We start from the raw sequence: 23,924 nt of genomic DNA on the forward strand, positions 1-23,924 counted from the left end.
AGGTTTGCTTTCATTTTTACTTTTAGAGGCTCTTTTGATTACCTACTTATCATAAAATAAATATAATAAACAAATTAGTAAAGTTTTGATTACCCCTTTTTTTCGGTTGACTGGACAATAACTTGTAATTTTCACAAAGATAAAGTGAGAAAAATAATCATAATGTTTAAAATTTAAGAATAACATTCTTAACTTTTATTTTGAGTATGTAGGTTGGGTTTTTTTTTTTTATTTTTTTTTTAAGAGTATATGAGTCGGTTGAGTTTTAAAAAATGAGCAAATAAGGGCTTAATTCGTATAATGTCTAAAAATCACATTTAAGTAATCATGTGCGTTGCGCATGTTTATATTAAGTAACAAATTTTCTAAACTTCCCAAATGCCATTTTACACATAAATGCATCATTTCATTTTTTGTTAAGGTACTTTAGTCATTTTATATTTATTATTTGTCAACTTCACTTTTTTTTTCAAATGCACAAGGGCACTTCAAATTTTTTCACCGTTCCACTGACAATACGCCTTTGTTCACACCCAAAAAAAAAAAAAAATTATAGACTTTTAAGGACTATGGGTATAAGAGATTATATACCCTATTTGCATACTTACATGAGTGTTCATCACTCGCGACCCCTTTCACAAATGATAAATAAAACATGGCCAAAGAACGTCATAATCTCCGACCAAAAATCTATTTATTTATTTTTGTAATAATAACTTGTAACAAATTGTTCAGAATATTCTTGGGGACAAGGAATTGTGCCACCCCCACCATTAGGAGACATGACATGTAGTGAGAGGTGGCAACAAGAATAACTGATCTAAAATCATGATACCAAAATACCACAAATAGCCATATATGCCTGAATTTTGTGTGTTCTATCTTGGTAGGACATCTATTTCTATTACTATGAAATTCATAAATGAATTAATGAATGAGGGGAATATATATATATATTTTTAAATATTCTTGTCAAAATATTTTTCAACACACCTTTTTTTTTTCTTTTTTCTTTTTTTCGTTTTTTTCTCATTATTTTTGAAAACAAGTCCATGTGAACGTTAAAAGATGAGTCAATTCTCATAAGGAGGTTTGAAATGGTCATATAACATAACTTCATTGTTTTATTAGAGAAATGTTTTATACTTTTGAAAGCATGTTCCCCATTCTTTGTTTGATTTGAAGGCCAATTGGGTAGCGTCGGTTTGGGATGTGATAGAACGCTGTTGAGCAAGACAAAGGTGAACCAATATACAATAATTGCCTATTCAGTTAGTAATATTTTTAGGCCTCTACTCCCAAAATTGCTCCTAGTGAAATATGGCGGGAATTCTGACAATTATCTAGCTTGTATAAAGAGAAATGCATTCAACCCAAGTGAATTTTACATTAGAAACATATATTTGATGGCACGAATGAACATAAAATTGACGGCACAGAGGTAAAGATTTGGACGCCGCTAGGCTCAGATCATTGCCAGTTTCACGTTCGTTTTGCAATCATCTGCCGATACGTCCCTATGATCTCCTCGGTACTGAAGCCTGTTAGGCTCAGATCATTGCCAGTTTCACGTTCGTTTTGCAATCATCTGCCAATACGTCCCTATGATCTCCGCGGTACTGAAGCCTGTTGCTACACAGTTCAGGCATACCTCAAGTGTTCAGAGACTCAAAGCTACTTGGAGCATGTGGGAATGAAGAGGAAGAAGAAAAGAGTCAGAAACAGGCATAGGAAGCTTCGATTGAGGTTAGAAATGAAAGCATAAGGTTACTGAAGATCCTTCAACGACTTTCAGCCAAAGGATTTTACCAAAAGAACTGGGAAAGCGCGGAAACAGGGATACCTAACTGTGGTCCTCGTGGCACTAGGAAATCCATCATGATTGTTGGAATGGTGAACTTGTTCTATTATGAGGTATACGATTTTGATGTCACGACCAACAAGAAGCTGGGGAAGCTTTTGATGTGAAAAGGCTGGACCTGGCTCTAACAAGGAGGAACATGGACAAGTACATCAAGCTTTCATACTGTAGATTCTGAGGGATTTAAGGCGCATATGAAAAATTACCTGGAGTTTGGGAACACATTTGATGTTCAAGTGTTCAACGGTTGTCGTAGGACACCAAAATTGCATTTACTGATGTTGCAGGGGCCTTCATGGCCTTCATGACCAAAAGTTTCCAACGCAAGATGCAGAAAAATGACTTTCATACCTGACTTGTGCTCTTGATGATGCGAAGGAAGAGTCAGCTTGAAGAAAGCCGAGAGATTAAAGACAGAACAGGCAAAGCAAGGAAGACGCTCAGTTGCAAGATATTCAAAAACTGAACCACTCCTGTAAAACAGCAATGCAGTTAAATCCTCGTAATAAAAGTTTATTTTAAAGAATTTTGCACCGGCAAATGTCAAGCTAATGGTGTTTATTCAGATGTAGAAATCACCAATCTAATTGAGGGCTGATGGCTTACTTTCTCAAATAAGTTACTAAATAAAGGCCAGTAGGATTACCGGTTTCATCTGGACATCTTCAGTACCAGAACACAATATCTTACATGAACAAATAGAGCTAGAAATTCCAAAATCTGCTACTTCACAAGGCTATAATAATATTGAACTAGAAAAAAGACAAAAAAAAAAAATTAGTTACTTTCTGAGGGAGGATGGTTCCATTACAATAACGAAATCAGTTCCTAAATTCTGATTATATTATCAACAGACCCAACCAACCCAGATGCTCAGGCAGACGATTGTCATGACCATGGAAGGCAAACAACAGGGCTTGAACATCTAAAAGTGAAATCTTTCGGTCACAATATCAGTTAAAAGGTTATTGTACACTGACTGGATAAGAAAAGACTGAAGAACTTCCAACAAGTTCCCCATTCATTTGCCGCAGATTTCTCTGAATGTACGCATATTAAAAAAAATGACTACTGAACTCATAATTTCCCTCGGCATCATGCAGCTCCCTGCTAGAAATCTTTGTATAAACTGCATCAGGATGGTCGCTTGGATTATGCATGGAAGAACTCCAATCTAAACTTTTTTTATGGACTGATTGCAATATTTATATCTTATTTGTCCAACAACCAGCTTCACCAAGTGAAAGGTATAACCCTTGTTTTCCAGCAGAGAAGTTTTAGAAGTCATCCGTATCTTCATCTTGCATTGTTGTGTTAGGACCATCCTCAAAACCAGAACCCGGAGCAAGCTCATTTAGGTCAAGAAACCGTCTTTTTCTTACACCCTGAACTTCATCTTGGCTTGGACTATTTGATTTCTCGGGCGGGGGGTTTTGCCTTTCCTCTACGGTTTCAGGGTGCTCTTCAACAGGCTGATCAATTTTTATCTCTTCGTTATCAATGTTACCTTCGGAGTCTTCACTCTCTGCCAAAAACTGCGCACTATTACTAGCATTTGAGTGTTCATCTGTCGCATTCGACTTCTCAGGTTTCATGGATTCTGTATCCGATTCCGACACTTCATACTGTCTATAATTGATACGGTTTCTGGTGGCCCTATTACTACGTCTTAGACCTGATTGGAGCTCACCAACTGACCTTAATTTAGTTTCCCTCCTAGTGCGGCCTGACAATTTCTTTGGCCTTTTGGGTTCATCACTATTCTCACTAGCAGTTAAGGAATCTTCTTCATCTTCTTCCTCCTCTTCATCGTCTTCGGCATTTTCGTCGTCCCAGTGATACTCCTCATCTCCTTCGGAGCTGCTGGACAATTTCCTCTGTTTTCGCCGCCTCAAATATTCTTCATCATATACAGCTTCTCCAACTATATCATCATCACTATCAAAGTCTGCCTCATTATCTGAAATTGCTTCAACAAACTCTCTTGCTGAATACCGTTGAGGCCTCTGTCTTCTTCGATTGCTATATGTCACAATCTATCAGTCAGTTCATGAATTAAATATGGCACCAAAAGAAATTCAGGCAGAAGTTGGGATTACCTGCGATCCAATGGTTCAGATTTATGGTCTTCACTGGTCTCATCATAATCAGGTGACTTTGGAGACAATGCCTCAAAAGAGAGATCTTCAGGAAATTGTGAAGAACCACTCCATCTACCGTTTGTAGAAGCATCGGGTTTAACAACAAATTCTCTTTTGACAGTAGGTTCTGGAGACGGCTGTTTCCTTCTAATTTTGAAAATGAAAGAGCAAATAAGTCAAGACAACCTATATTATTGGTACATGAAATAAAGAAAAGTAAATTCCTTCCAGATATTTTTAAATATTTCTGTGAGACTTATCATATAATATTGTCAGGGTGACAAATCCATACTTGGTTATCTTGATAGCCTCATTGATTGATCGGTCATAATCATCTGCAGAATTCATCCAATAGAAATTTCTAGTAAGACTTATCGAACTAGATACCATTAAAAATTGAATAAACAATAAAGAACTATTAAGTGAGTGGTATTACTTTGCCTTCAAATTTAACATAAATATCACATCACTTAGTTTTTCAACCATCTTTTCATATCACTAACTGATGAAATTGAGTAAATGGGGGCTCTTATAGTGGATTAACGGGTGTTCTACAGGGCATAAAACAGAACACTGTAATGGATTATCCAAATATCTTTATATGTCACAGTCACCAAAGATACACCCACAACATAGTATATGCCGAAGAATAATTCAACATTACGTTATCCACCCTATAATACCAAACATTATCCATCTAGTTGCATAGATATTTGAAAAGAGACAATAGATATATTGTTCTGTGAAATGAAAATAAATACTCGGGACAGATCAAAAAAGCATGCAGACACCAGGTTACAGAAAAACCAGCAGGAATCCCAGAAGAAATGTCAGATATCAGTTCTAGCTTCCTGCATTTTAGTGAAAAACTGCAGCATGGGCCAGTAATCCCAAATAATTGTTAGGTCGTAGGGGCAGAAAATAATAATAATAATAATAATAATAATATTCCAATGTGGATATTTATAATAATAATAATAATAATAATAAGCTTAAATTATAGTAGATTAGAGAAGAGAAATTGACATGTGCTGATTTATTGTATCGCAAGTTATCACGAACAACCCAACAAGTCACTTACGAATCTAAAATGGCCACACGTAACAGAAAATTAACAGCTAACATATTGCTCTTACCGAAAGTAGATATTTGAAAAGAGACAATAGATATATTGTTCTGTGAAATGTAAATAAATACTCGGGACAGATCAAAAAAGCATGCAGACACCAGGTCACAGAAAAACCAGCAGGAATCCCAGAAGAAATGTCAGATATCAGTTCTAGCTTCCTGCATTTTAGTGAAAAACTGCAGCACGGGCCAGTAATCCAAAATAATTGTTAGGTCGTAGGGGCAGAAAATAATAATAATAATAATAATATTCCAATGTGGATATTTATAATAATAATAATAAGCTTAAATTATAGTAGATTAGAGAAGAGAAATTGATATGTGCTGATTTATTGTATCACAAGTTATCACGAACAACCCAACAAGTCACTTGCGAATCTAAAATGGCCACACATAAAAGAAAATGAACAGCCAACATATTGCTCTTACCGAAAGTATAGGTGACGGGTTTTCTGTCACGAAGAGATCGTCCAGTAGCAAGTCCATCCACATTGATCATATTATCAAGAAGAAGAGCTTGTCTGTGTTGTTTTTTCAGCAGCTTCTCTTTTCTCTGTGCAAATGACAATTGAATAAACTTGTAGCCTTGGCAAAACCAAATTAAATATCACCATAGCTCTAGGTATCTTCTCTACTTTCCAAGTACAATGTTAAGCATTCAAGTCCGTAGAAGGGGCAATTGTGTGGGTGTGGGAGTATCTTATGAAGGAAAAAAAAAAAAATCAAAAAGGCATTTTTCCAGCAGGAGAAGTAACTGATGAGAGCCAGTAAAGAAACATTTATACAGCTTGAGTGAAGAAAAAATGGAACCCAATTCAGTATTCAGTCAAGAAAAAATATGAGTACCTTATGGACCTTCTCAATCTCAGGAAGCATGTCAATCTTCAACTTCTTCCCAAGTGAAGCCTCTGTTCTATTTTTGCTCGAGAAAAGCTTCTCCTGAGATCAGAGGATAGAAAGCTTCAAAAAAGAGAGCAAGGAGCAGAAAAAGAAACACTTGCATGCATATTCACATGTTTGGCCATTCATTTGAAATTCACATAAATCTCTTAATAACAGATATTGGCAAGTAAAGAAGAATTTCTTCATCAAAAGCAGGTCAGAAAAACATTTCATCAAAAAGTAGGAAAATCATAAAACAAAAGAATCTACAAGCCAGATCAAAAAAAAGAATGAAGCCAGCACACATATCTAACGCGGCTGACCACTGAACGCCCTCTCCAAGCCTCTAACATCTCCACTGTGGTCCATCTAGCGAATGGTCGATCAATCAAACACTATCCAGCGGGCATCTAATGGTTGACCGATTGAATTTTTAACTGAAAAATATATTCAAATCCATAAAGCTTCAATTGATCTACAGGTATCCAATAAAGTTCGATCAAAGGTTTGATCGATTGAACTTGACAGACTTTTTTTATAATTCTCTCAAAACACAATTTTACAAAGGTCAACTTCTTAAAACATATGGGGCTCCTACATTAGCTTAGCTATAAATATGGGGTTATAGTCAACTTAGAAGTGGGTTGAATGTCATGTTTATAAACAGATAACACAACGCGAACCTTTTGATGACTAGTTCAACCCTTTTAACTTAAATGGGTCATGCAAACCGTTTATTAACTTAAGTTTAAAGTGCAAATATAATGAAAAAATTGAGATAATTGGTGACTAAATCCATGAAAATGAGAATAATGACAAAATAAAATTAATTTTTTTTTTAAAAAAAGGCCAAATATAATATCAATATTAAATTTATATTGAAATAACAGAAATGTTCATAATAATTGGGCTAAAAAAGGTTTCGAGTTAATCGGGTTGACCTGATACGATTATGACACGATTATTTAAACGAGTCTAATCAAGTTAAATAGGGTGAGCACTAAAACACGAACACGGGGTGATTAATTAATAAGGTTGACATGATAAGACACAACATGATTAAGGCCAACCCAAACCCGCTAACTTCATGTCGTGTTTGAGTCGTGTTGGCATGTCGTGTTGAATTTTGCCACCCCTAGTAACTAGGGGTTTTAGGTTGTGTGAACTGTTAACCTACTTGTAATGTCTTTCTTGTATAGTGGATTGTGTTTGTCTGGTCCTGTGGTATTTCCCATTTTGGGTTTTCCTCTGCTCAATTTAACTTTACCTTCTATTAATGCATGAATGTGCTATTACTGATGAGAAATTGAATATTAACAGATATAAAACTAGAATTCAAATATCAATAATCACACACTAACTGAATTTCAAAAGGATCAAAGGTAAATTGAAAAGTGAGTTAAGTACAAAATTATACCCCTAAGTTCAACTTACCCCCCTTTGGGTTAAAGTCACCGCTCGTACTCTAACGTAAAAGAACCAGGGTAATGGTTTCACAAATTATCATAAATAAATTAAATAAAAGAATATGGTTATCCCTAAACTACCGTACAGCCACTAAAGAGTAAGGGAGAGATACACGGGTGAGTGGGTTCTGAGAGAAGGCTTGTCAAATGGAAAAAATAATCTCTTTTGAAAGGGGAGTACATAACTCTCATGAAGAGTGCCCTTGCGAATCTTCCAGCATACTTTATGTCCCTTTTTCCGATGCATGTGACAGTTGTCAGCAGGTTAGAAGCTTCAGAGGAAATTTTTGTGCAATGGCATGGGAGATGAATTCAAATACCATTTGGTGAATTTGGAGGTGTGTACTCATATTCAGGTAGGGGATTGGCGATTAAGACATTAGATCTGTTCAACAAGGCTTTGTTGCTATAGAGATCTAGGGTAGAGAAATCCAGATTGTGGAGGAGAGTCATTGCTTGCTGGACTGGGGAGGATGGTGGGTGGTTGTCTAAGAAGGTGAGTTCTCTTACAGGGGTGGGCAGTGTTGTTAAAGGCGCGCCTAGGCTCGAGGCTCAGGTTTAGCGCCTATTGTGATCCCAGGCTCACTGATGTTTATTAGACGCGTGCCTCGGTTGCGCCTCGTCCTGTTCACTGATATTTGTTTAAAAAAATACGACTGTTCTATTTCTTAAGCCAAAAAGGGTACTTTTGGCAACTTAAAAAACAAAAAAGAAAGCCCAAGCATACGATTGAAGGAACTTTTGTATAAAAGAATAAAAAAATAAGAAAGCCCTAGAGTCAAAGTGTTAACCGAACAGCAATTGAATGAGATTGTGAGACGAAGACGAAACCCTAGTTGCAGAGATGAACGATAAAGCCATGTCAATTCTTTCTTTTTTTTTTCTCTCTTCTCCTCTAGATCTCCCCTCTCTTTTTTATCTTTGTTTACATCTCTCCTCGTCTAGTTCTCTTCTCTATGTGTCTTTTTTTTTTTTTGTTTTTTTTTTTTTTTTTTTTTTTGGTTCTGTTTTTTCTTTTTATTTTCCTGTTAACAATTTTTTTTTTTTTTGGTTAAAATATTTATTTCTTTTTGTGATTTGTTTTGCCATTCAAAAAAACACATTTTGCTTTGCCTTTCAAGAAAACAAATTTGTCCTCTGTTTTATAGTTGTTGAATGCTTGTATAGTTGATGATTTACATTTTTATATTTGATATTAATTTTTAGAATATTGATATGACTTATAAGATATGAATGTTATTATGGTAGTTTAAATCTTCAATTGTAAGCCTCACTTCACTCAGGCGCGCGCCTCGCCGTGTAGCTCGCGCCTTGGGCCTTTAATAACACTGGGGGTGGGGGTTGGAAGATTATCCGGAAGGGAAGGGATGAGTATTCCAAACGCATTCGATACAGGTCAGGCGTGGAAGGCACGTCAGATTTTGGAAGGATCTCTGGTGTTGGATCATTGCTATGGCACGTAGGTTCCTATGGCTCTTCAAGATCACTACGGACATACATGTCTTGGCTGCCGACTGTTATTGACATGATAACTGGAGGATGACTTGGGACATGGAGTTTCGGAGAGAGTTCAACGATTGGAAGCTTACGGAGGTAGCAAAGTTACTAGCATTGTTATACAGTCAGATGGGGGAGGGGTGGGGGGTGAATAAGATGGTATGGACGGGCTCCCCGAGAGGGGTTTTTGAGGTGCAACCATTCTATCAGAGCCATCTAGAGATTCTGGGTCTCGCTTTTCCTTGGAAGGACATTTGGAGAAGAGATCGAAAGGCCCCTTAAAGGTGGCTTTTTTTTGCATGGTTAACTGCCCTTGGGAGGATTCTCACCTTGGACAATCTCATAAGGAGGTAGCAAATTGTGGTGAACTGGTGTTACATGTTCAAGAAGGCGGACAAGTTGGTGAATCACCTTTTTTTGCATCGTCCAGTGGCATAGGATGTTTGGTCTATGTTTTTTAGCAATGTTCGGTATGTACTGGATGTCTCTTGGATCTATGATAGACATGATCAAGGCTTACAGAGGGCGTATAGTGGATAGCCAACCCAGAAATGCTTGGAGGACCACTCTCCTTTGTTTATGGTGGGGTTTGTGGCAAGAGAGAAATAGGAGATCCTTCAATGCATAGGAGACTCCTATTTGGTCTCTTAAATGTGCCATATTGAGTTTTATTATTGTGGGTAAATGAGCGGAAATGTAAATCTGTGGGACATTTTGTGGATTTTGTTGATAGTTTGAAATTATAGTTGGTCGTTGTTGTCTTCTTGTGTATTCTCTTGGAAGTGCTGCCCTCTTGAGGGCCTTTAATGAAATCTTACTTGGAATAAAAAATAAAAAGATAGCATCATCTCAGGCTTTTTTTTTTTTTTTTTTTTTGATAAGAATTCATTGAAGGGCACCCAAAAGGGGGACGCAACCCAGAACAACTGCAAATAAAGCCACCTTCAATGGAGCTCGAGATAGCCAAATGCCTTTTTGTGGAAAGAACATTCCCTGAGGAACCATCAGATGACAATAGAACGAGTAGACCTTGAATCTCCCATGGCTCGTACTAGCCCAGAGCAGCTCATCTGTCCCCTCCCCGGACACATGGTAGCCGTAGAGCAGCGCCAAGAACTCAACTATCTCCTCCACCTCCCAATCATGCAAAAATCTCTCGGACTGAATGAACATCCCTGCCATCAAGATTATAGCAATGGCCGACCATTGCCTGCCTATCAATCGCAATCCTCTCCATTCTTGGGAACACTCACAAGCGGCCTCCCACAGCACCAAGGATCCTCCCAAAAACTGACTAGGTGCCTCTCTCTCACCCTGAATCGAATATGCTTGGAGAATTCATCCTAACCCTTCCAGATGCTTCTCCACAAATCAACTCGAGTTGGGGACCTCGACAACAAGGTACTCCACACACCTCTAGCCTCGTATATACGGCAAATAACCCTCCTCCACAGCCACTTGCCCAACAAAGCTTTGTTGAACAAGTCCAAGTTCCTCACACCCATCCCTCCCACCTGAATGGGCCTACAAATTTGCTTCCACCCCACAAAATAGTATTTGAACTCGTCTCCCATACCTCCCCACAGGAAATTCCTCTGGCAAATAACTCTCCTCCACAGCCTATGCCTATCCACCCCACAGCCACTTTCCCAACGAAGCTTTGTTGAACAAGTCCAAGCTCCTCACACCCATCCCTCCAACCTGAATGGACCTACAAATTTGCTCCCACCCACAAGATGGTATTTGAACTCGTCTCCCATACCTCCCCACAAGAAATTCCTCTGCATTCTCTCTAACCACCTCACCAAAGAAGTCAGGATCGGGTAGAGGGACATAAAATAATTGGGAAAACTCGAAAGGGTGCTCTTCAGCAAAGTCAGACCCTCTCCTTTCGAAAGATACTGCTTTTCCAGCCAGCCAACCTCCTCTCAAACCGCTGCACTATGGATCCCAAGAAGAAGCTCTCCTCCACTAGACACTCAAGGGTAAGCCCAGGTAGACAATAGGAAAGGTCCCCCACCCTACATCCCAGAATGTAGGGCAGATAATCAATCTCCTCCACTGCACCCATGGGCACAATCTCGCTCTTTTAAAGGTTAATCTTCAGCCCGAGACCACCTAGAAACACACCAAGACCCCCCTAAGGTATGTCAACTGGCTCACATCAGCACAATAGTGTCGTCTTCATAGAGTGAGAGATCTCCATCTGAGATGAAGGATCCCTCTCGACCCTGAAGCATCTGAAGTAGCCCAGGTCACCCACCCGTCTCATCAACCTATTTAAGGCCTCCATCACATTGATAAATAAAATTGGAGATAAGGGGTCCCCCTGCCTCAACCCTCTCAAGCTGCCAAAGAACCCCTAAGGAGCACCATTGACCAACACTGAGAATCTCTGTGGAAATAAAGCGGATCCATCCCCTCCACCGCTCCCCAAGCCCCATCCTCTCCACGACATAAATCAAAAGGTCCCAATTCACATGGTTGTAAGCTTTACACACCACCCCCGACTCGCCACTAGTGAGCATCATCTCAGGAAAATTACCATGAGCAGTTTCTCATGATGGCACAGACGACGGCATTATCTAGAGTGAGATGCACAAGATATTGTAGGATAATTAAGTGCATGATTGGAGAAACAAAAAGCGCATTCCTTTTGCATGCTCATGATAAGATGGCAGCATCTCGAGCAAATCATCAAGGTATCATGAGATATGTCATGCAATGTCACATGAGATAGATGACACTATCTCGAGCAAGATGCACAATATGTCTTGTGCTGCCTAGCAAAATGAGTCTCCCTTATTCACTGTATCACATTGCGTATTACGATCAGCACCTAATGAAGCCGAGATGTTTAGGGCAAAATGCTGTGGTCTCGGCTTCTGCTTCGAACCATGGCTGCTTACCCCCTTATCACCAAAAGCCAAAAAAATTTACCACCCCATTACCTCAACCACTTTGCTTCAGACCACACTAATATATAAATCCGTCAAACTATAACACCAACTGAATTCACTTTGAAACCTTTTCTTTCCAATAATATATAACTCCATCAAACTAGAAGTCTATAACACTAAACTGAAATCACTTTGAAACCTTTTCTTTCCAGTAACCTCAGCTTTAAAGCTGGAATCCACAAAAATGTAGGTGCCAGACCTGATAATTTTCTTATAAAAAGGGAACATGCTATGTTGTTTTAGTAAGGGAGATATTTTATCCCACCGTCCAAAGATTTTTCATATATTTGCTCATAAAGTTCCAAATAAATTTACTCATTAAACGGAACAATTCCAATAAAGATGGAAGATGATGCAACTATCAAGTAACTCAAACCCAATACCCACCCAAAAGTAAAAGGAAAATAAAATTCCAAACACCGCTAGATCTATATAGACCTCATCCACCTTAATCCACTCTTCCTGAAATCCATACACAAGAATGAAAGTAATTTTCCTTCAATATAAACGAGTGCATATTAAAATTTATATATGTCCAAAAGATTTTCCTCAAAAAATAATTTTATGTAACACACAAACGATCAAGTAAACTTTGGCTCCCCATCTTAAACCACAAAAAATTGTGTGGTGTTTGATAAAATTAAAGAGTTATTACTATAAAATCAAATCTTAAGCACCTAAAATTTTTTAACCGATAACTTGAAGGTCAACTTGACAGTTCATTTAAATTCAAGATCAACTTTCACTGAGCGTGTTTAGCATTCAAAGAAAATCCAGGACACTTGTCTGCACCAAACTTACTTAATTGGAAAAAAAACAAAAAAAAATGTAATTTTCAGTATTTAATAGTCAACAAACAGGCACAAGTCTACATCTTTCTAAATTCATCACAATCAAAGGGTAAAATATAAAAGATAAAACCATATATGAATTGGAATTCGATATATGTTGATATGGGTTTCTTCTACTCAGTTCAATTGAACAATTCCCTAAGGTCTTTCTATTTCAGACCACTTCCTAACTTTTATACATTCAATTAAACAAAATATTAAAAAGATAAAAATCTAAATAGAAAAGGGAATTTTTTTTTTTTCATTTGATGCATACAGAAAGTATCTATCAAAAAAATAAAAGATGCATATAGAAGTAGGAAGTTTTGATTCATCATTCATTTTTTCTGATCCTTTGCCAAGGAGTAATAAATAAATTAACAAAGCATTTAATTTAGGATTTTTTTTTTGATAAGTAAAGATGTAATAGAAAGCATTCAAACAGGGAATGCATCCCACAAAAGCTACACGAGGCCTAATAGGGTCCCTAAACTCTCAAAAAGTCCAAAAAACCAATTGTTAATCCATTATAAAAACTTACAGAAACATCTTCAAATTCATCCAAATTAGTTGCAACAGTTTCCCACTGGTAACATGAATTGGGGATGGGCTGTACACTCTTTCCCTTTCCCTTCTTAACCTCCACTTTTCTAATTTCTCGGTACAAACGATGACCAATTATAGGATCATCTTCAAACCTACATAACAGCAAGCATATCTCAGTTCAAAATATATACTACAGTATATAATAATGAACAACATTACAAAATTTGCAAATTGTTTTACATGTCAAGTAAAGGGAACTTTAGTGGACCATTTATAGCTGGTACTAAAAAGACAAACTATCACAATGATGAACTTATGAAACCGATCTACTACCAAAAGCACACATATAGTACTTATAAATAAATAAACATGCACACACACACACACACAGTACCAGTATGAGATTCCATAAGAATCACCCCCGATACGTTCTTTACGGAATGCTGAAAGATGAACACCATGCTTTACTGAGTCGTCTATATAGTTTCGAATATCTTCTTGCTGCAAATAAGAGTGTACCATATTCAGTTCTTTCAGTATATAGTTAAAGGAAAAACATCAACGAGAACTATAAAAAATAACATCAATGAGAACTATGAAAACTAACATCATGTCTTTCAGAATATTTTTGGGTGCTTTCCTATGTCATGGTTTTAAACGACCCCATCCTTCATTTCCTTTGTACAAAGATCCTTTATTAAAAATAAATCTTTATTGATTGTTAATTTCTTTGAAGGAAAAGAATTATAACTATATCAAGAAATTTGACAGCTAGGGCTTTGGTTCATAAATTTTGAAAGCCATACATGACACATCATGCTTTTATATGATAAAAACAAACTTGAATTATAAACTACTAAGATTACAATGCACTGTGTACAATGGAAATTAAATTGGATCCATAATTCTATAAATGGTATATGGAAAAAATTATTTTAGAAAAAATAATTTGAATTGCAAAACAACACTTAAGCATTAAATCAAACAAATGCAGTTCACAATGCAAGCCAAACTTGAGATTGCTTTTGAAACAGAAGCTTTAAGATGATTCAAAGTGAGATTAGAATCCAGATTTACATAATAATCACCATATAGGAATAGAATAGGCAGCAAGTATTTAGAACTAAGAGATCATCTAGAACTCATAATACCTCAACGCGAATATCACACAAGGCTTTCAGAATCACCACACGAACACCAGGATCAAGTGTATTGTATGCTTCAATCTCAGCCCTGACAAATCAACATGACAAAACCAATAAAAACACACCCAAAGTCCATATATCTGAGTTTTCCAAAGACTCATAATTACTCACCCATGTGAAGCAACTATAGGTAGCTCACCATCTGCAACCTGCAACGAAGTACCAAAGTCACGTTAACACGGTAGTAAGCTACAAAAGGAATATATTCACATATAACATTGTCCAATGTCAACTTCAAGGAGCACAGCGATCATGTTACCCAGTGCCACCAATCTCTCAACTTTCTGCATAGAACAGTAACCCAAGTATTGTGTCCAAGTGCCATTCGGGTAATAGGAGGGATTGCCTACATGAAAAGGATTAGTGAGCAAAGCTTGTGGTAGCAGCACATGGTCAGTACTATGAAACACATACACACACATTACAAATAAATTTGCACTGCAGAAGTCATACAGGAATTGTAAGTGATATATTTTATCATACAGATATGTATCTCCAGTAATCAGACAGCGGATATGTTTCAATAAATAACATCCAAAACTAGATTTAAAATGGTGGCCTTCAAAACTCAAATATCTTTTCTTTCTTTTTTATAAGTAAGATACCATTAAAAGCACTCAAAGTGGGGAGCAAACCCAAAAGAATACGAAGGACGCACAAGGCGACGCTAAAGTTTCAAGCTATCCACAAAATCCAAAATATCCCCCATAGATTTACAATTTCTCCCATTAACCCAAAAATATAAATTAAACAGTATATTGTATTTGAAAGACCAAATTGGAGATTCCTCTCCCTCAAAAGATCTCCGATTTCTCTCGCGCCAGAAGCCACACTATAAACAAAGGGGAGTGACCCTCCAAGCATCTCTAACTCGGCTACCACTATACACTCTCCAAGTCTCTAACATGTCCACTGTGGAACCGGGAAACACCCAAACCATGCCAAATGCAACCAAGAACTTATAGATTCAAAGACATTATCCAACAGAGAGTAATCAACCAATTTGGCTGCTACAAAATCATGTAATAGCCGTTTTTTAACCTACTTATGGCTAAATGAATTCACAAATTCATCATAGAATTGGATTCTACAGGCATAATATCTTCATAACACCAACAAAAATAAATAAAATAAAATAAAATAAATAATGATAATAATAATATAATGGATTGGATTCCAACTAGTAACAGTAGATTCAGAAATTGCCATTGATGTTGTTGTTCATAGAAAATGACCATACCATTGATAAGAAATGGGATACCATCAAGGAGACAAAAAGAAGAAAATGGGAGTTAGGAAAATAAAATAGCCAATAACATACTATGCAATAGCACAAAACACCCTCAGAAAAACGTAGCCTAAAGAAGGTCATCATGTCCTCTAGGATGTCTTTACTTTCCTTCTCTTTTTTTAGTAAGCCATGGTACCTTAAGGAATCTCAACCCTCTTTTTGTTAAGAAAGTAAGAATCAACCTTTGGATTGGCCAACAAAGAGTCCAATAGAATTCAACCTCCAACAATCAAAACCCATCCAGAAACTCATTAAATGATTGTACCTCTGATACCGTGTGTTGCCACCTTTAATCCAATCTACAACAAATTAATCATCCTCAATGGGGATATTGGTTAGTCAGTTGATCATGGAAGATAACAACCATGAAATTGGTCTTCAACCTATTTCTAGGAGAACCTCTACATAAGCATGACTTCGGTACTTCTCCTTTTCTATAAGGGCAAACATGAATTCCGACAAGACAGTTACCAAGTAGTTAAAACCCAGTGAGAGGAGAGAGAAACTTATCAACTCTCAAGATTTTAATATAAAAAATCTACCATTCCTCCCAGTCCACATCAACCAAATAGTTGCTGACAAAAGCAAAAGACCAAAAAAAGGTTTTCCTCCTTTCCCACCTCCAATACTTCTAAAGGAAGTGCCCATTAGATTTGTGACACTTTTTCAGCAAAATATAATAAATTACTGCCAAAGAGCAATCTTTTCCAGAAGGAATATAAGACCAGGAAATGATGAACAAATCGTAACTGTTTTATTACCACAACAGCTCAAGACACAGATATCTTGACTCAAAAACTTGTTGGGTCTTCTCACTCAAATCACCTTCTTAGTCTGCACCTTTTTACATGCAGACCAAGCAAGAGCCATAGCCTTTGGGGAAGCTTTGCTTCAATTCATGATATTTAAGTCCATGGATATTTGGGTCAAATAATAATAAGTCCCTGCATGTCTAATAACATCTTAATATTGTCAAATACTTGATATTCACCTTTTTATCATCTACATCCATTTGGCCGCAAGTTCCATCCCCTAGTTTCAGACTCATACCACATCTAAATATAATTCCAACCTTAATGTGGCTGATATCTAAATCGACAAATTACCTTGACCTCCCCTGAGGTTTGGGGTAACCACCATCAGTTAAACTGTTGGCAAAATCACTTTGACACCCGTCAGTTAGTAACTGTTATGGCCATAAACGCTTGTTGGGCATTTTACAAAACTACCCTCACTTTTATTACAAACTTTACAATAACATTGTAGGAAAAATATGTAGAATTTACCATTTTACCCAAATGATATTTCAGTTGTCAAATAAATCAAGCTCTCTCTCTCTCTCTCTCTCACACACACACACACACACATCTTCGTCTCTTCTCATCTCTTCAACCATTATCAATGGTGACACCAATGAACATACAGAAGGAGAGAAAAATAAAAAACCTAGATCAACACCAAGCCACAGATCAACAACTCGCATCAAAGACCACCCTCCCAACAACACCACCTGATCAACTCTCCAACAACAACCAGCGTCAACTGCCCGTACAGATGCATCTAACAAGGAAACCAATATCTTTTCTAACCAAATGGATTTCCAGCTGTTAAAGGGTACCACAACTTTAATCTATCATAGAAGAAAAAAGAAATGCCACTTTTACAGAAGAAAACAGAAATCACCATTATAGATACAAACGAAAAGCGAAATCACCATTGTAGATATAAATGAGCGGTAGTCTCCCACAATTCTCTGACTTTTGATCCAAAACAAACAAGTTCAGAAAATTTATAGAAATATTTGTAAGCATGACCTTGAAATGAAGAAAACCCTAAATTTGTGATTTCAAAATTAGATTGGAAGATGGGCAAAGAAGTGAAGATGAATGAATAAGAAAGAGGCGACGGTGATGCCAGAGATGAACACGTAGTGTTGGAATGGGAGGCGGGTTCACTGAGTGCCGAACTCCTGTTTTCTTAAGAACTGATCTTGCCTGAGCTGGCATCAGGATTCAGTATATCACCAAAGCACTGCCAGAGCATAATCTATGTGAATCGGGCATTGGAGAGTACATTATTGAGTCTTTGGGGACAGTCTCAGTCTCAACCAAGTGATGGGCGGCAGTGGTGGCGGTGAAGGGGTGGAGAGAGAGAAAAAAAGGGCAGATGGTGGTGGTGAGGGAACTGCGCAGGTGGTGGCTGTGAGAGAACTAAGGAGGTGGTTGATAGAAAGGACAGAATTGCTGAGTGGCAGTGGGAAGAGGTGGTGGTGGAAATGGTGGTTGAATGGGATAGTTTCTTAGCCTTAGCTAGTAATATATGTAAATATTTTGCAATAGAAGTATATATGTAATATATGAATAAGCATTTCAATAAATTTCAATTTTGCATTAATAGAATAAACTGTATATATTCAATTTCCAATTAAATATTTACTAAAAGTATATTATGTATATTAATATATTATTCAATAAATTATATATATTCAATTTTTAATTAATGTATTTAGTATTTTTTTTTATATAAGTAAAATTGTATAAAAGAAGCGTTCAAAAGGGGAACGCATCCCTCAGAAGATACACAAGGCCTAATTGGGCCTCTAAACTCTCAGGGAGTCCATAAAATCAACTATTTCCTCCATGGAATTACAATTTCCCCCTAGAACCCAACAGAAAAGAGTGATAATAATGGAGAACTTCAACGTCCCAATAGGATTCTCCTTTCCTTCAAAGGATCTCCTATTTCTTTCAAGCCAGTATTTAGTATTATAAATGAAAATTATTAATTATTAATTATTTGCAACCAAAGTGTTAAAATGGGAAGGGTATTTTTATCCAAATATTATAGTTGAAATTGTCATTTATATGGCTAATAAGGTCAAATTTTCCATTTTGCTGCACAGAAGAGCATTTTCGAGACTTTTTTTATCTGTACTAATGCCAACTAAAAGAAGATGAGATCAGAGTTCCTTCATGCAAACCTTAAGGGAGGTTGATCGCTTTTAAGTTTTTTCCAAAAATAATTATATTATGGCAATCTCCCCAAACCCTTTTTTTTTATTTTTTTTATTTTTTGATAAGTAAATCTCCCCAAACCTTAGGAGAGTTCAGGGTAATTTATATTACCCCATGTAAGTATATCTTAACATGCCACTATTTCATACAAAGAACTAAGTTTCCACAAGCAAATTCAGTTTTATTACTAAATTGGTGCACTAGTTGCTAATTGCTTTATCCAGACGACCTATCATCCAACCTTTAATCAACTCAATCAATCTCATCTCCTACTAATTTATTAATTTTTCCAATTTCACAAAGCAAAATACATTCCAATTTCAGAATTTACTGCCATGCGTAAAAGTAAGGAAAAAAAATTCACAGTGATTTTTGTTCCCTCTATTTTTTGAAAGGGGAGGGGAGGGGTTCAAAGTAGATTTTCACACCAAAAATAGCCAAATAAAATTCTCAATAGTGGAAAATGAATGTTAACGTAACTTCCAATTTTAAATAGTCAATATCACCAATCTCTCAAACAAACACTCAATTAAAACAAAATATTCCTAGAATATCCTTTGTTGTCGTATATTCTTTTTTCTTTTTCTTTTTTAAAGTTGGAGCAAACACACACACACCCATTATCCACAATATGTCCCTTGCAGGACTCGAATACAACCTCCCCGTTTGGGGAGAAGAGATCATATCATTGGGGTAGAGGCCCTTTGTCAGTTTGTCGTCTTATATATTCAACCATACAATATATTGGATTTGGCAACAACAAGATAAATCCATTGAGAATATGAACTGCAATTCTAATGTATATGGCATATCAGAGAAAGCAGGATGAGATTGTAGCATTATGTTATTATCCATGAAAAAATTTCCAAAAAAAAAAACTCCTCGTAATCAAAAAGGCTGAAGTTTCAAATCCTCTTTCACTGCTTTGAGAGAAAGGAGCGTATTTCAGAAATATATATATATTTTTTGATAATTAAGACGATTCATAAAAAGCGTTCAAAAGGAGAATGCGTCCCGAATACAACAAAAGAGGCACAGGTAAGGTCCCAAGGAACTCAGAAAATCAATCGTTTCAGAAAATCAATTGTATTTCAAAAATATAAAGCTACCTTTGAAGTGAAAAATAAGCAAGCACATGGAGTCAAATGTTGCAAGGCAAATAGAAGCCATAAACCTGTTCGTGAGAGCATGTCCTGATATATTTTTTACTTCAAAAATCAATCTCAATTTCAGGCCATTTCAATTATATCCAGAATCTAAAATATCAAAATTGCCCATGTTTGACAATTTTATGTTTTCTTCAACCTGGGCAAAACTCGTCCAGTCCTGCTAGAGCTCACTTGTCAACCTTGTTATTGTGCTTATCTTTTTAAATGAACTAAATCAACAGGTAAGTTTTCTTTTTGAATAGCCAAGTGGCATTGACATGGACTTGGGCACGTTACCATATGACACCGATACAACAAGTTTACAACATGTCGAATCCTATAAAAATAGGACACAAACACAACATGGACATAGGCTATATATAAATATAAAGTTCTATTCATTTAAATCCATTGAATATGATAATTACAGAACTCTATTCAATTTTAAATTTCTATAATGAGTTACATTACTTAGAAGATTAAGCTATGCAAATGTCGTAAAAATTACTATATTAAATATGCTACCATTCTACTACTTTGTCAATACAATGACATAATCGACATTTCTATAAATTAAATATCATGCAAATCCTTTTGATACTAATCAAACCTTACTCTTTTTTATTCTATACGAAATTCTCGTTGCATGCTTTACTTGTGCCTTGTGGTGACCATTTGTATAATGTCAATTTTTCTTAATAAGATAAGGTAGGACACACTGAGGTTTGTTCATATTATTTCCAAAGATTGTCAAACATAGCTACCCTTAGATGTATTTGTCTTATATACGACTTGTGTTGGGGAGTGTTTGTAATGTACGGACAAAACGTCTAGGATGTGTGGCCCAAGTGTTTGGGATCGCCAAGTATCCAAGATGTGGCTAAGATGTATTGGCCAAGTATCCGAGATGTGGGCTAAGTGTCCAAATTGAAATGTCTAGGAGTGTTCGTTTAGTACCGATATTCCAGAACGTGTCAACATGGCCACAACACCATCGCAGATAGAAATGTTTGTGCTTCTTAGTCGAACGATAAGGAAACCATGTTACTTTAAAATCGCCTATTTTACGCGCGTAGACACGACATAGATGTATGGCCATGGGCACACCCTGACCCTCTACATGTGATAATGGAATAAGAAGAAGAAGTTCAAATTTATAGTACCAAAGAGTATTCTATTTGAGATTAATGGAAACTCCTTTTTATAAAGACCAAGGAGGTCTAACACTAGACATGCACCAACTTGTCACACACACCAAGCCTTGTAACATAGTAATAAACTACCTTTAACCAACACACATCCATTCATCCCACATACTAGAGGAAATGCTCACTATTCACAGGCCTAAACATGTCAAATCCAGTTCCATTGAACCTCTAAATCTTGACCAAATAATGCTCGAGTGGTTTGTATAACATATTTATGCCAGACAAACTGCTATATGACCTAAAATTCATCTTATCACAAGCAGCTTAGCAACTCACCAAGATTTAGTAAGCAGGAGCCAGTCTAGAGATATCCACGAGTATTATCTAGGAAAGTTGGAGAGCTTCTCGAAACATAATTATTCCTACCAATATAGTGGAACTGTGAAAGGAGTAAGGACACAAACCACTATTGCATTCCTCAAAAAACAAAATTGGCACCAGAAAACCAACAATACGAACTCAAAATGGCACCCGTTAATGTAATATGACTAGCTAATTCAAAGCCTTGAAAAATAATTTAGAAAAAAGAAAATTAATGGACATGCACAAGTGCACCAATATGCTACTCCATTTTAAGGACCCTCAAAGAATTCTGCTTATGTAAAGGAAAACAATGGTAATGTTTACAATGCATTCGGTTTCGTGTTATTTGTTGATTTATTAATGAACTGATTTGAAAAGTAAAAGATCATACAAGACTCTCTGCAGTTATTATCATTATTGTCTGCATTGATTACTTGTCAAGATGATTCCGCTGGCCAAATAAATAGCATAAAACTAAAATCACATTGTTCCCGCTGTAAAGTTGCAAACTTTGGTAAAGTATTCACTCAGAGAAGCATAAACAAAGTAAAGCTTTCACTTTTGAAAAAATAAGGTATCATAAGAAGCTAAAAAATGTAAACTTTGCTTCAAGTAGTAGTAGAAGTACCTCGATGCAATCACACTAACACCAAAATTGCATGCTAAAAAATGTAAACTTTGCTTCAAGTAAAGCTTTCATAGTTCAAATTAGATTACCAACCTTCAATAAAGGAATGTGTATGTCACCCAGAGTGTTGTTAGGTGTAATCAAAGCAGTCTCCAACTCCTCCACCGAGAATTCAACTTTAATATTCAAAAAAGGCCTAAAAACCTACAACACAAAGAAACAAACAACATAAGCACTAACATGCCAAAAACACCAATTCCAAAGATCATAACTTTCTTAGCTCACACTGAAGAAATTAAAATTCAACTTTACTGGTCAAAAAGGACCTAAAAACCTACAAAACACAAAAAAAAAATCAACATAAACCTTAACACACCAAAAACACCAATTCCAAGACAAAACTAACAACTTTCTCAGCTCACATTCAAGAAATTAAGAATTGAAGCCAATTCCCACATGGACCGAATGCTCCACCGTGGCAACTGCCCCGGTGGGGGCGGGTTCGCTAGCGGGGTCACGATCTTGCTGCATTGCTGCTGCTGTGGCGAAGGCGACCTCTCCTCCTCCACCTCCCGCGGTCGCAGCCTCTCTTTCTTGGCCGCTTTCTGCCTCCGCCCTGCTGAAACAACTGCCGCCTCGGCCGCTGCTGCAGCATAGAGCCGAGCGGCGGAACGAACCGTGCACGCCCGCGAGGGTCGCTCTCTTTTCACTATATTGTTGTTGTTGTTGTTGTTGTTGTGGGTGTTCTTGTTTTCGTTGTTGTTGTGAGTGTTGTGATTGTTTTGGGAGTGTTGCGGTTGTTCATTGGGAGAAGAGTTGTTATTGTTGTGGATCGGAGAGGAGGGTTCGTGGGACATGGTGGAGAGATCGGGAGGGTGAGGATTGTCTACGGAGGGTTCGAATGGGAGATCATGGGTTTGCATTAGAAGGAGAGAGAATCAAGTGAATGGATTGTACAGAGAGAGAGAGTCCCTTTTGGAGTGAGAAACAGAGGATATATGTGTATATATAAATATACACACATAAAGAGAGATAAAGCGAGTTGGGTTCTTGGGTTGTGAGAGAAAAGGGGCATGGAGGATTGAAGTTGAAGAACATGTATGTACTTTCACATATCTGTTCCTCTCTGTGTGTTGTTTCGGGTGACGAGAGTGAAAATCGAGGACGAAGAGAGAGAGAGACAAGGGGGAGAGAGAGGGGGGACAATAATTGGAAAATGGAGAAGGAGAAGAATTGGGTTTTGTTCGGGTGAAAAAATAATTTGATCTGTGTTGGTAAATTTGGTGTATTGCTGCGTTTGTGTTTGATTGATTGATTGGTTTTCTCAGATGGAGAGATTAGGGCATAGGGGAACCCAAAATTGCCAGGGCTATGGGGGTAGAGGGGACAAGGCCACACATGTAAACCGACGTCGCATTACAAGTTCATCAGGTCACGCGGTCAACCCAAGGTAGAAATTTTTTTTGTTCGTAAGAAACTTAAATAGGATTTTTGGGTGGGGGCAAAAGCCTGTGCTTTTAAAATTGTGCATAAAATTAAGTAGGATTAAAAAATCTTCTGAATTTTAAAAATTAACAAGTTGCCTCTACATCTGTAACTTGTTAAATTGACCATATTCTTTAATTTTAAACTCAAATGCTAAAAATTATTATTTTAAAATTACAAAAATAATAAAGGTACATTAATTAATATTAAATTCAAAATTGTTACAAAATTATTATTTAATGTTAAATTATAAAATTGACATTGCTATTTTAAATATTACAAAAATATTTATTTTAAAATTATATCAAAATTTTAATTTAACTTTAAATGA

General features: G+C 36.8%; 1 protein-coding gene across 2 annotated transcripts; it reads right to left on the minus strand.

Moving 5' to 3' along the window:
- Positions 1-2,463: 2,463 nt before the first annotated feature.
- On the minus strand, positions 2,464-23,486 carry LOC132285478 (DDT domain-containing protein DDR4). 2 transcript variants are annotated; one of them, XM_059787672.1, is made up of 12 exons: positions 22,531-23,486; positions 22,202-22,312; positions 14,776-14,862; positions 14,628-14,665; positions 14,463-14,544; positions 13,706-13,812; positions 13,307-13,463; positions 5,977-6,069; positions 5,560-5,683; positions 4,295-4,337; positions 3,961-4,146; positions 2,464-3,883 (listed from the first exon to the last, which is right to left on the minus strand). In XM_059787672.1, exons 1-12 carry the CDS (start codon positions 23,029-23,031, stop codon positions 3,139-3,141), a joined length of 2,274 nt encoding a protein of 757 aa, XP_059643655.1. In that variant the 5' UTR covers positions 23,032-23,486; the 3' UTR covers positions 2,464-3,138. The 2 variants fall into 2 exon arrangements, with proteins under 2 accessions (XP_059643655.1, XP_059643654.1); XM_059787671.1 differs by having other exon boundaries at positions 3,961-4,149; positions 22,531-23,485.
- Between the last annotated feature and the right edge of the window lie 438 nt (positions 23,487-23,924).

The sequence above is a fragment of the Cornus florida genome, unplaced genomic scaffold (assembly GCF_030987335.1).
Source record: "Cornus florida cultivar Cherokee Brave unplaced genomic scaffold, ASM3098733v1 CherokeeBrave_3.0.0_Hap2_Chr11, whole genome shotgun sequence".
In the NCBI taxonomy this organism is placed as follows: Eukaryota; Viridiplantae; Streptophyta; class Magnoliopsida; order Cornales; family Cornaceae; genus Cornus; species Cornus florida.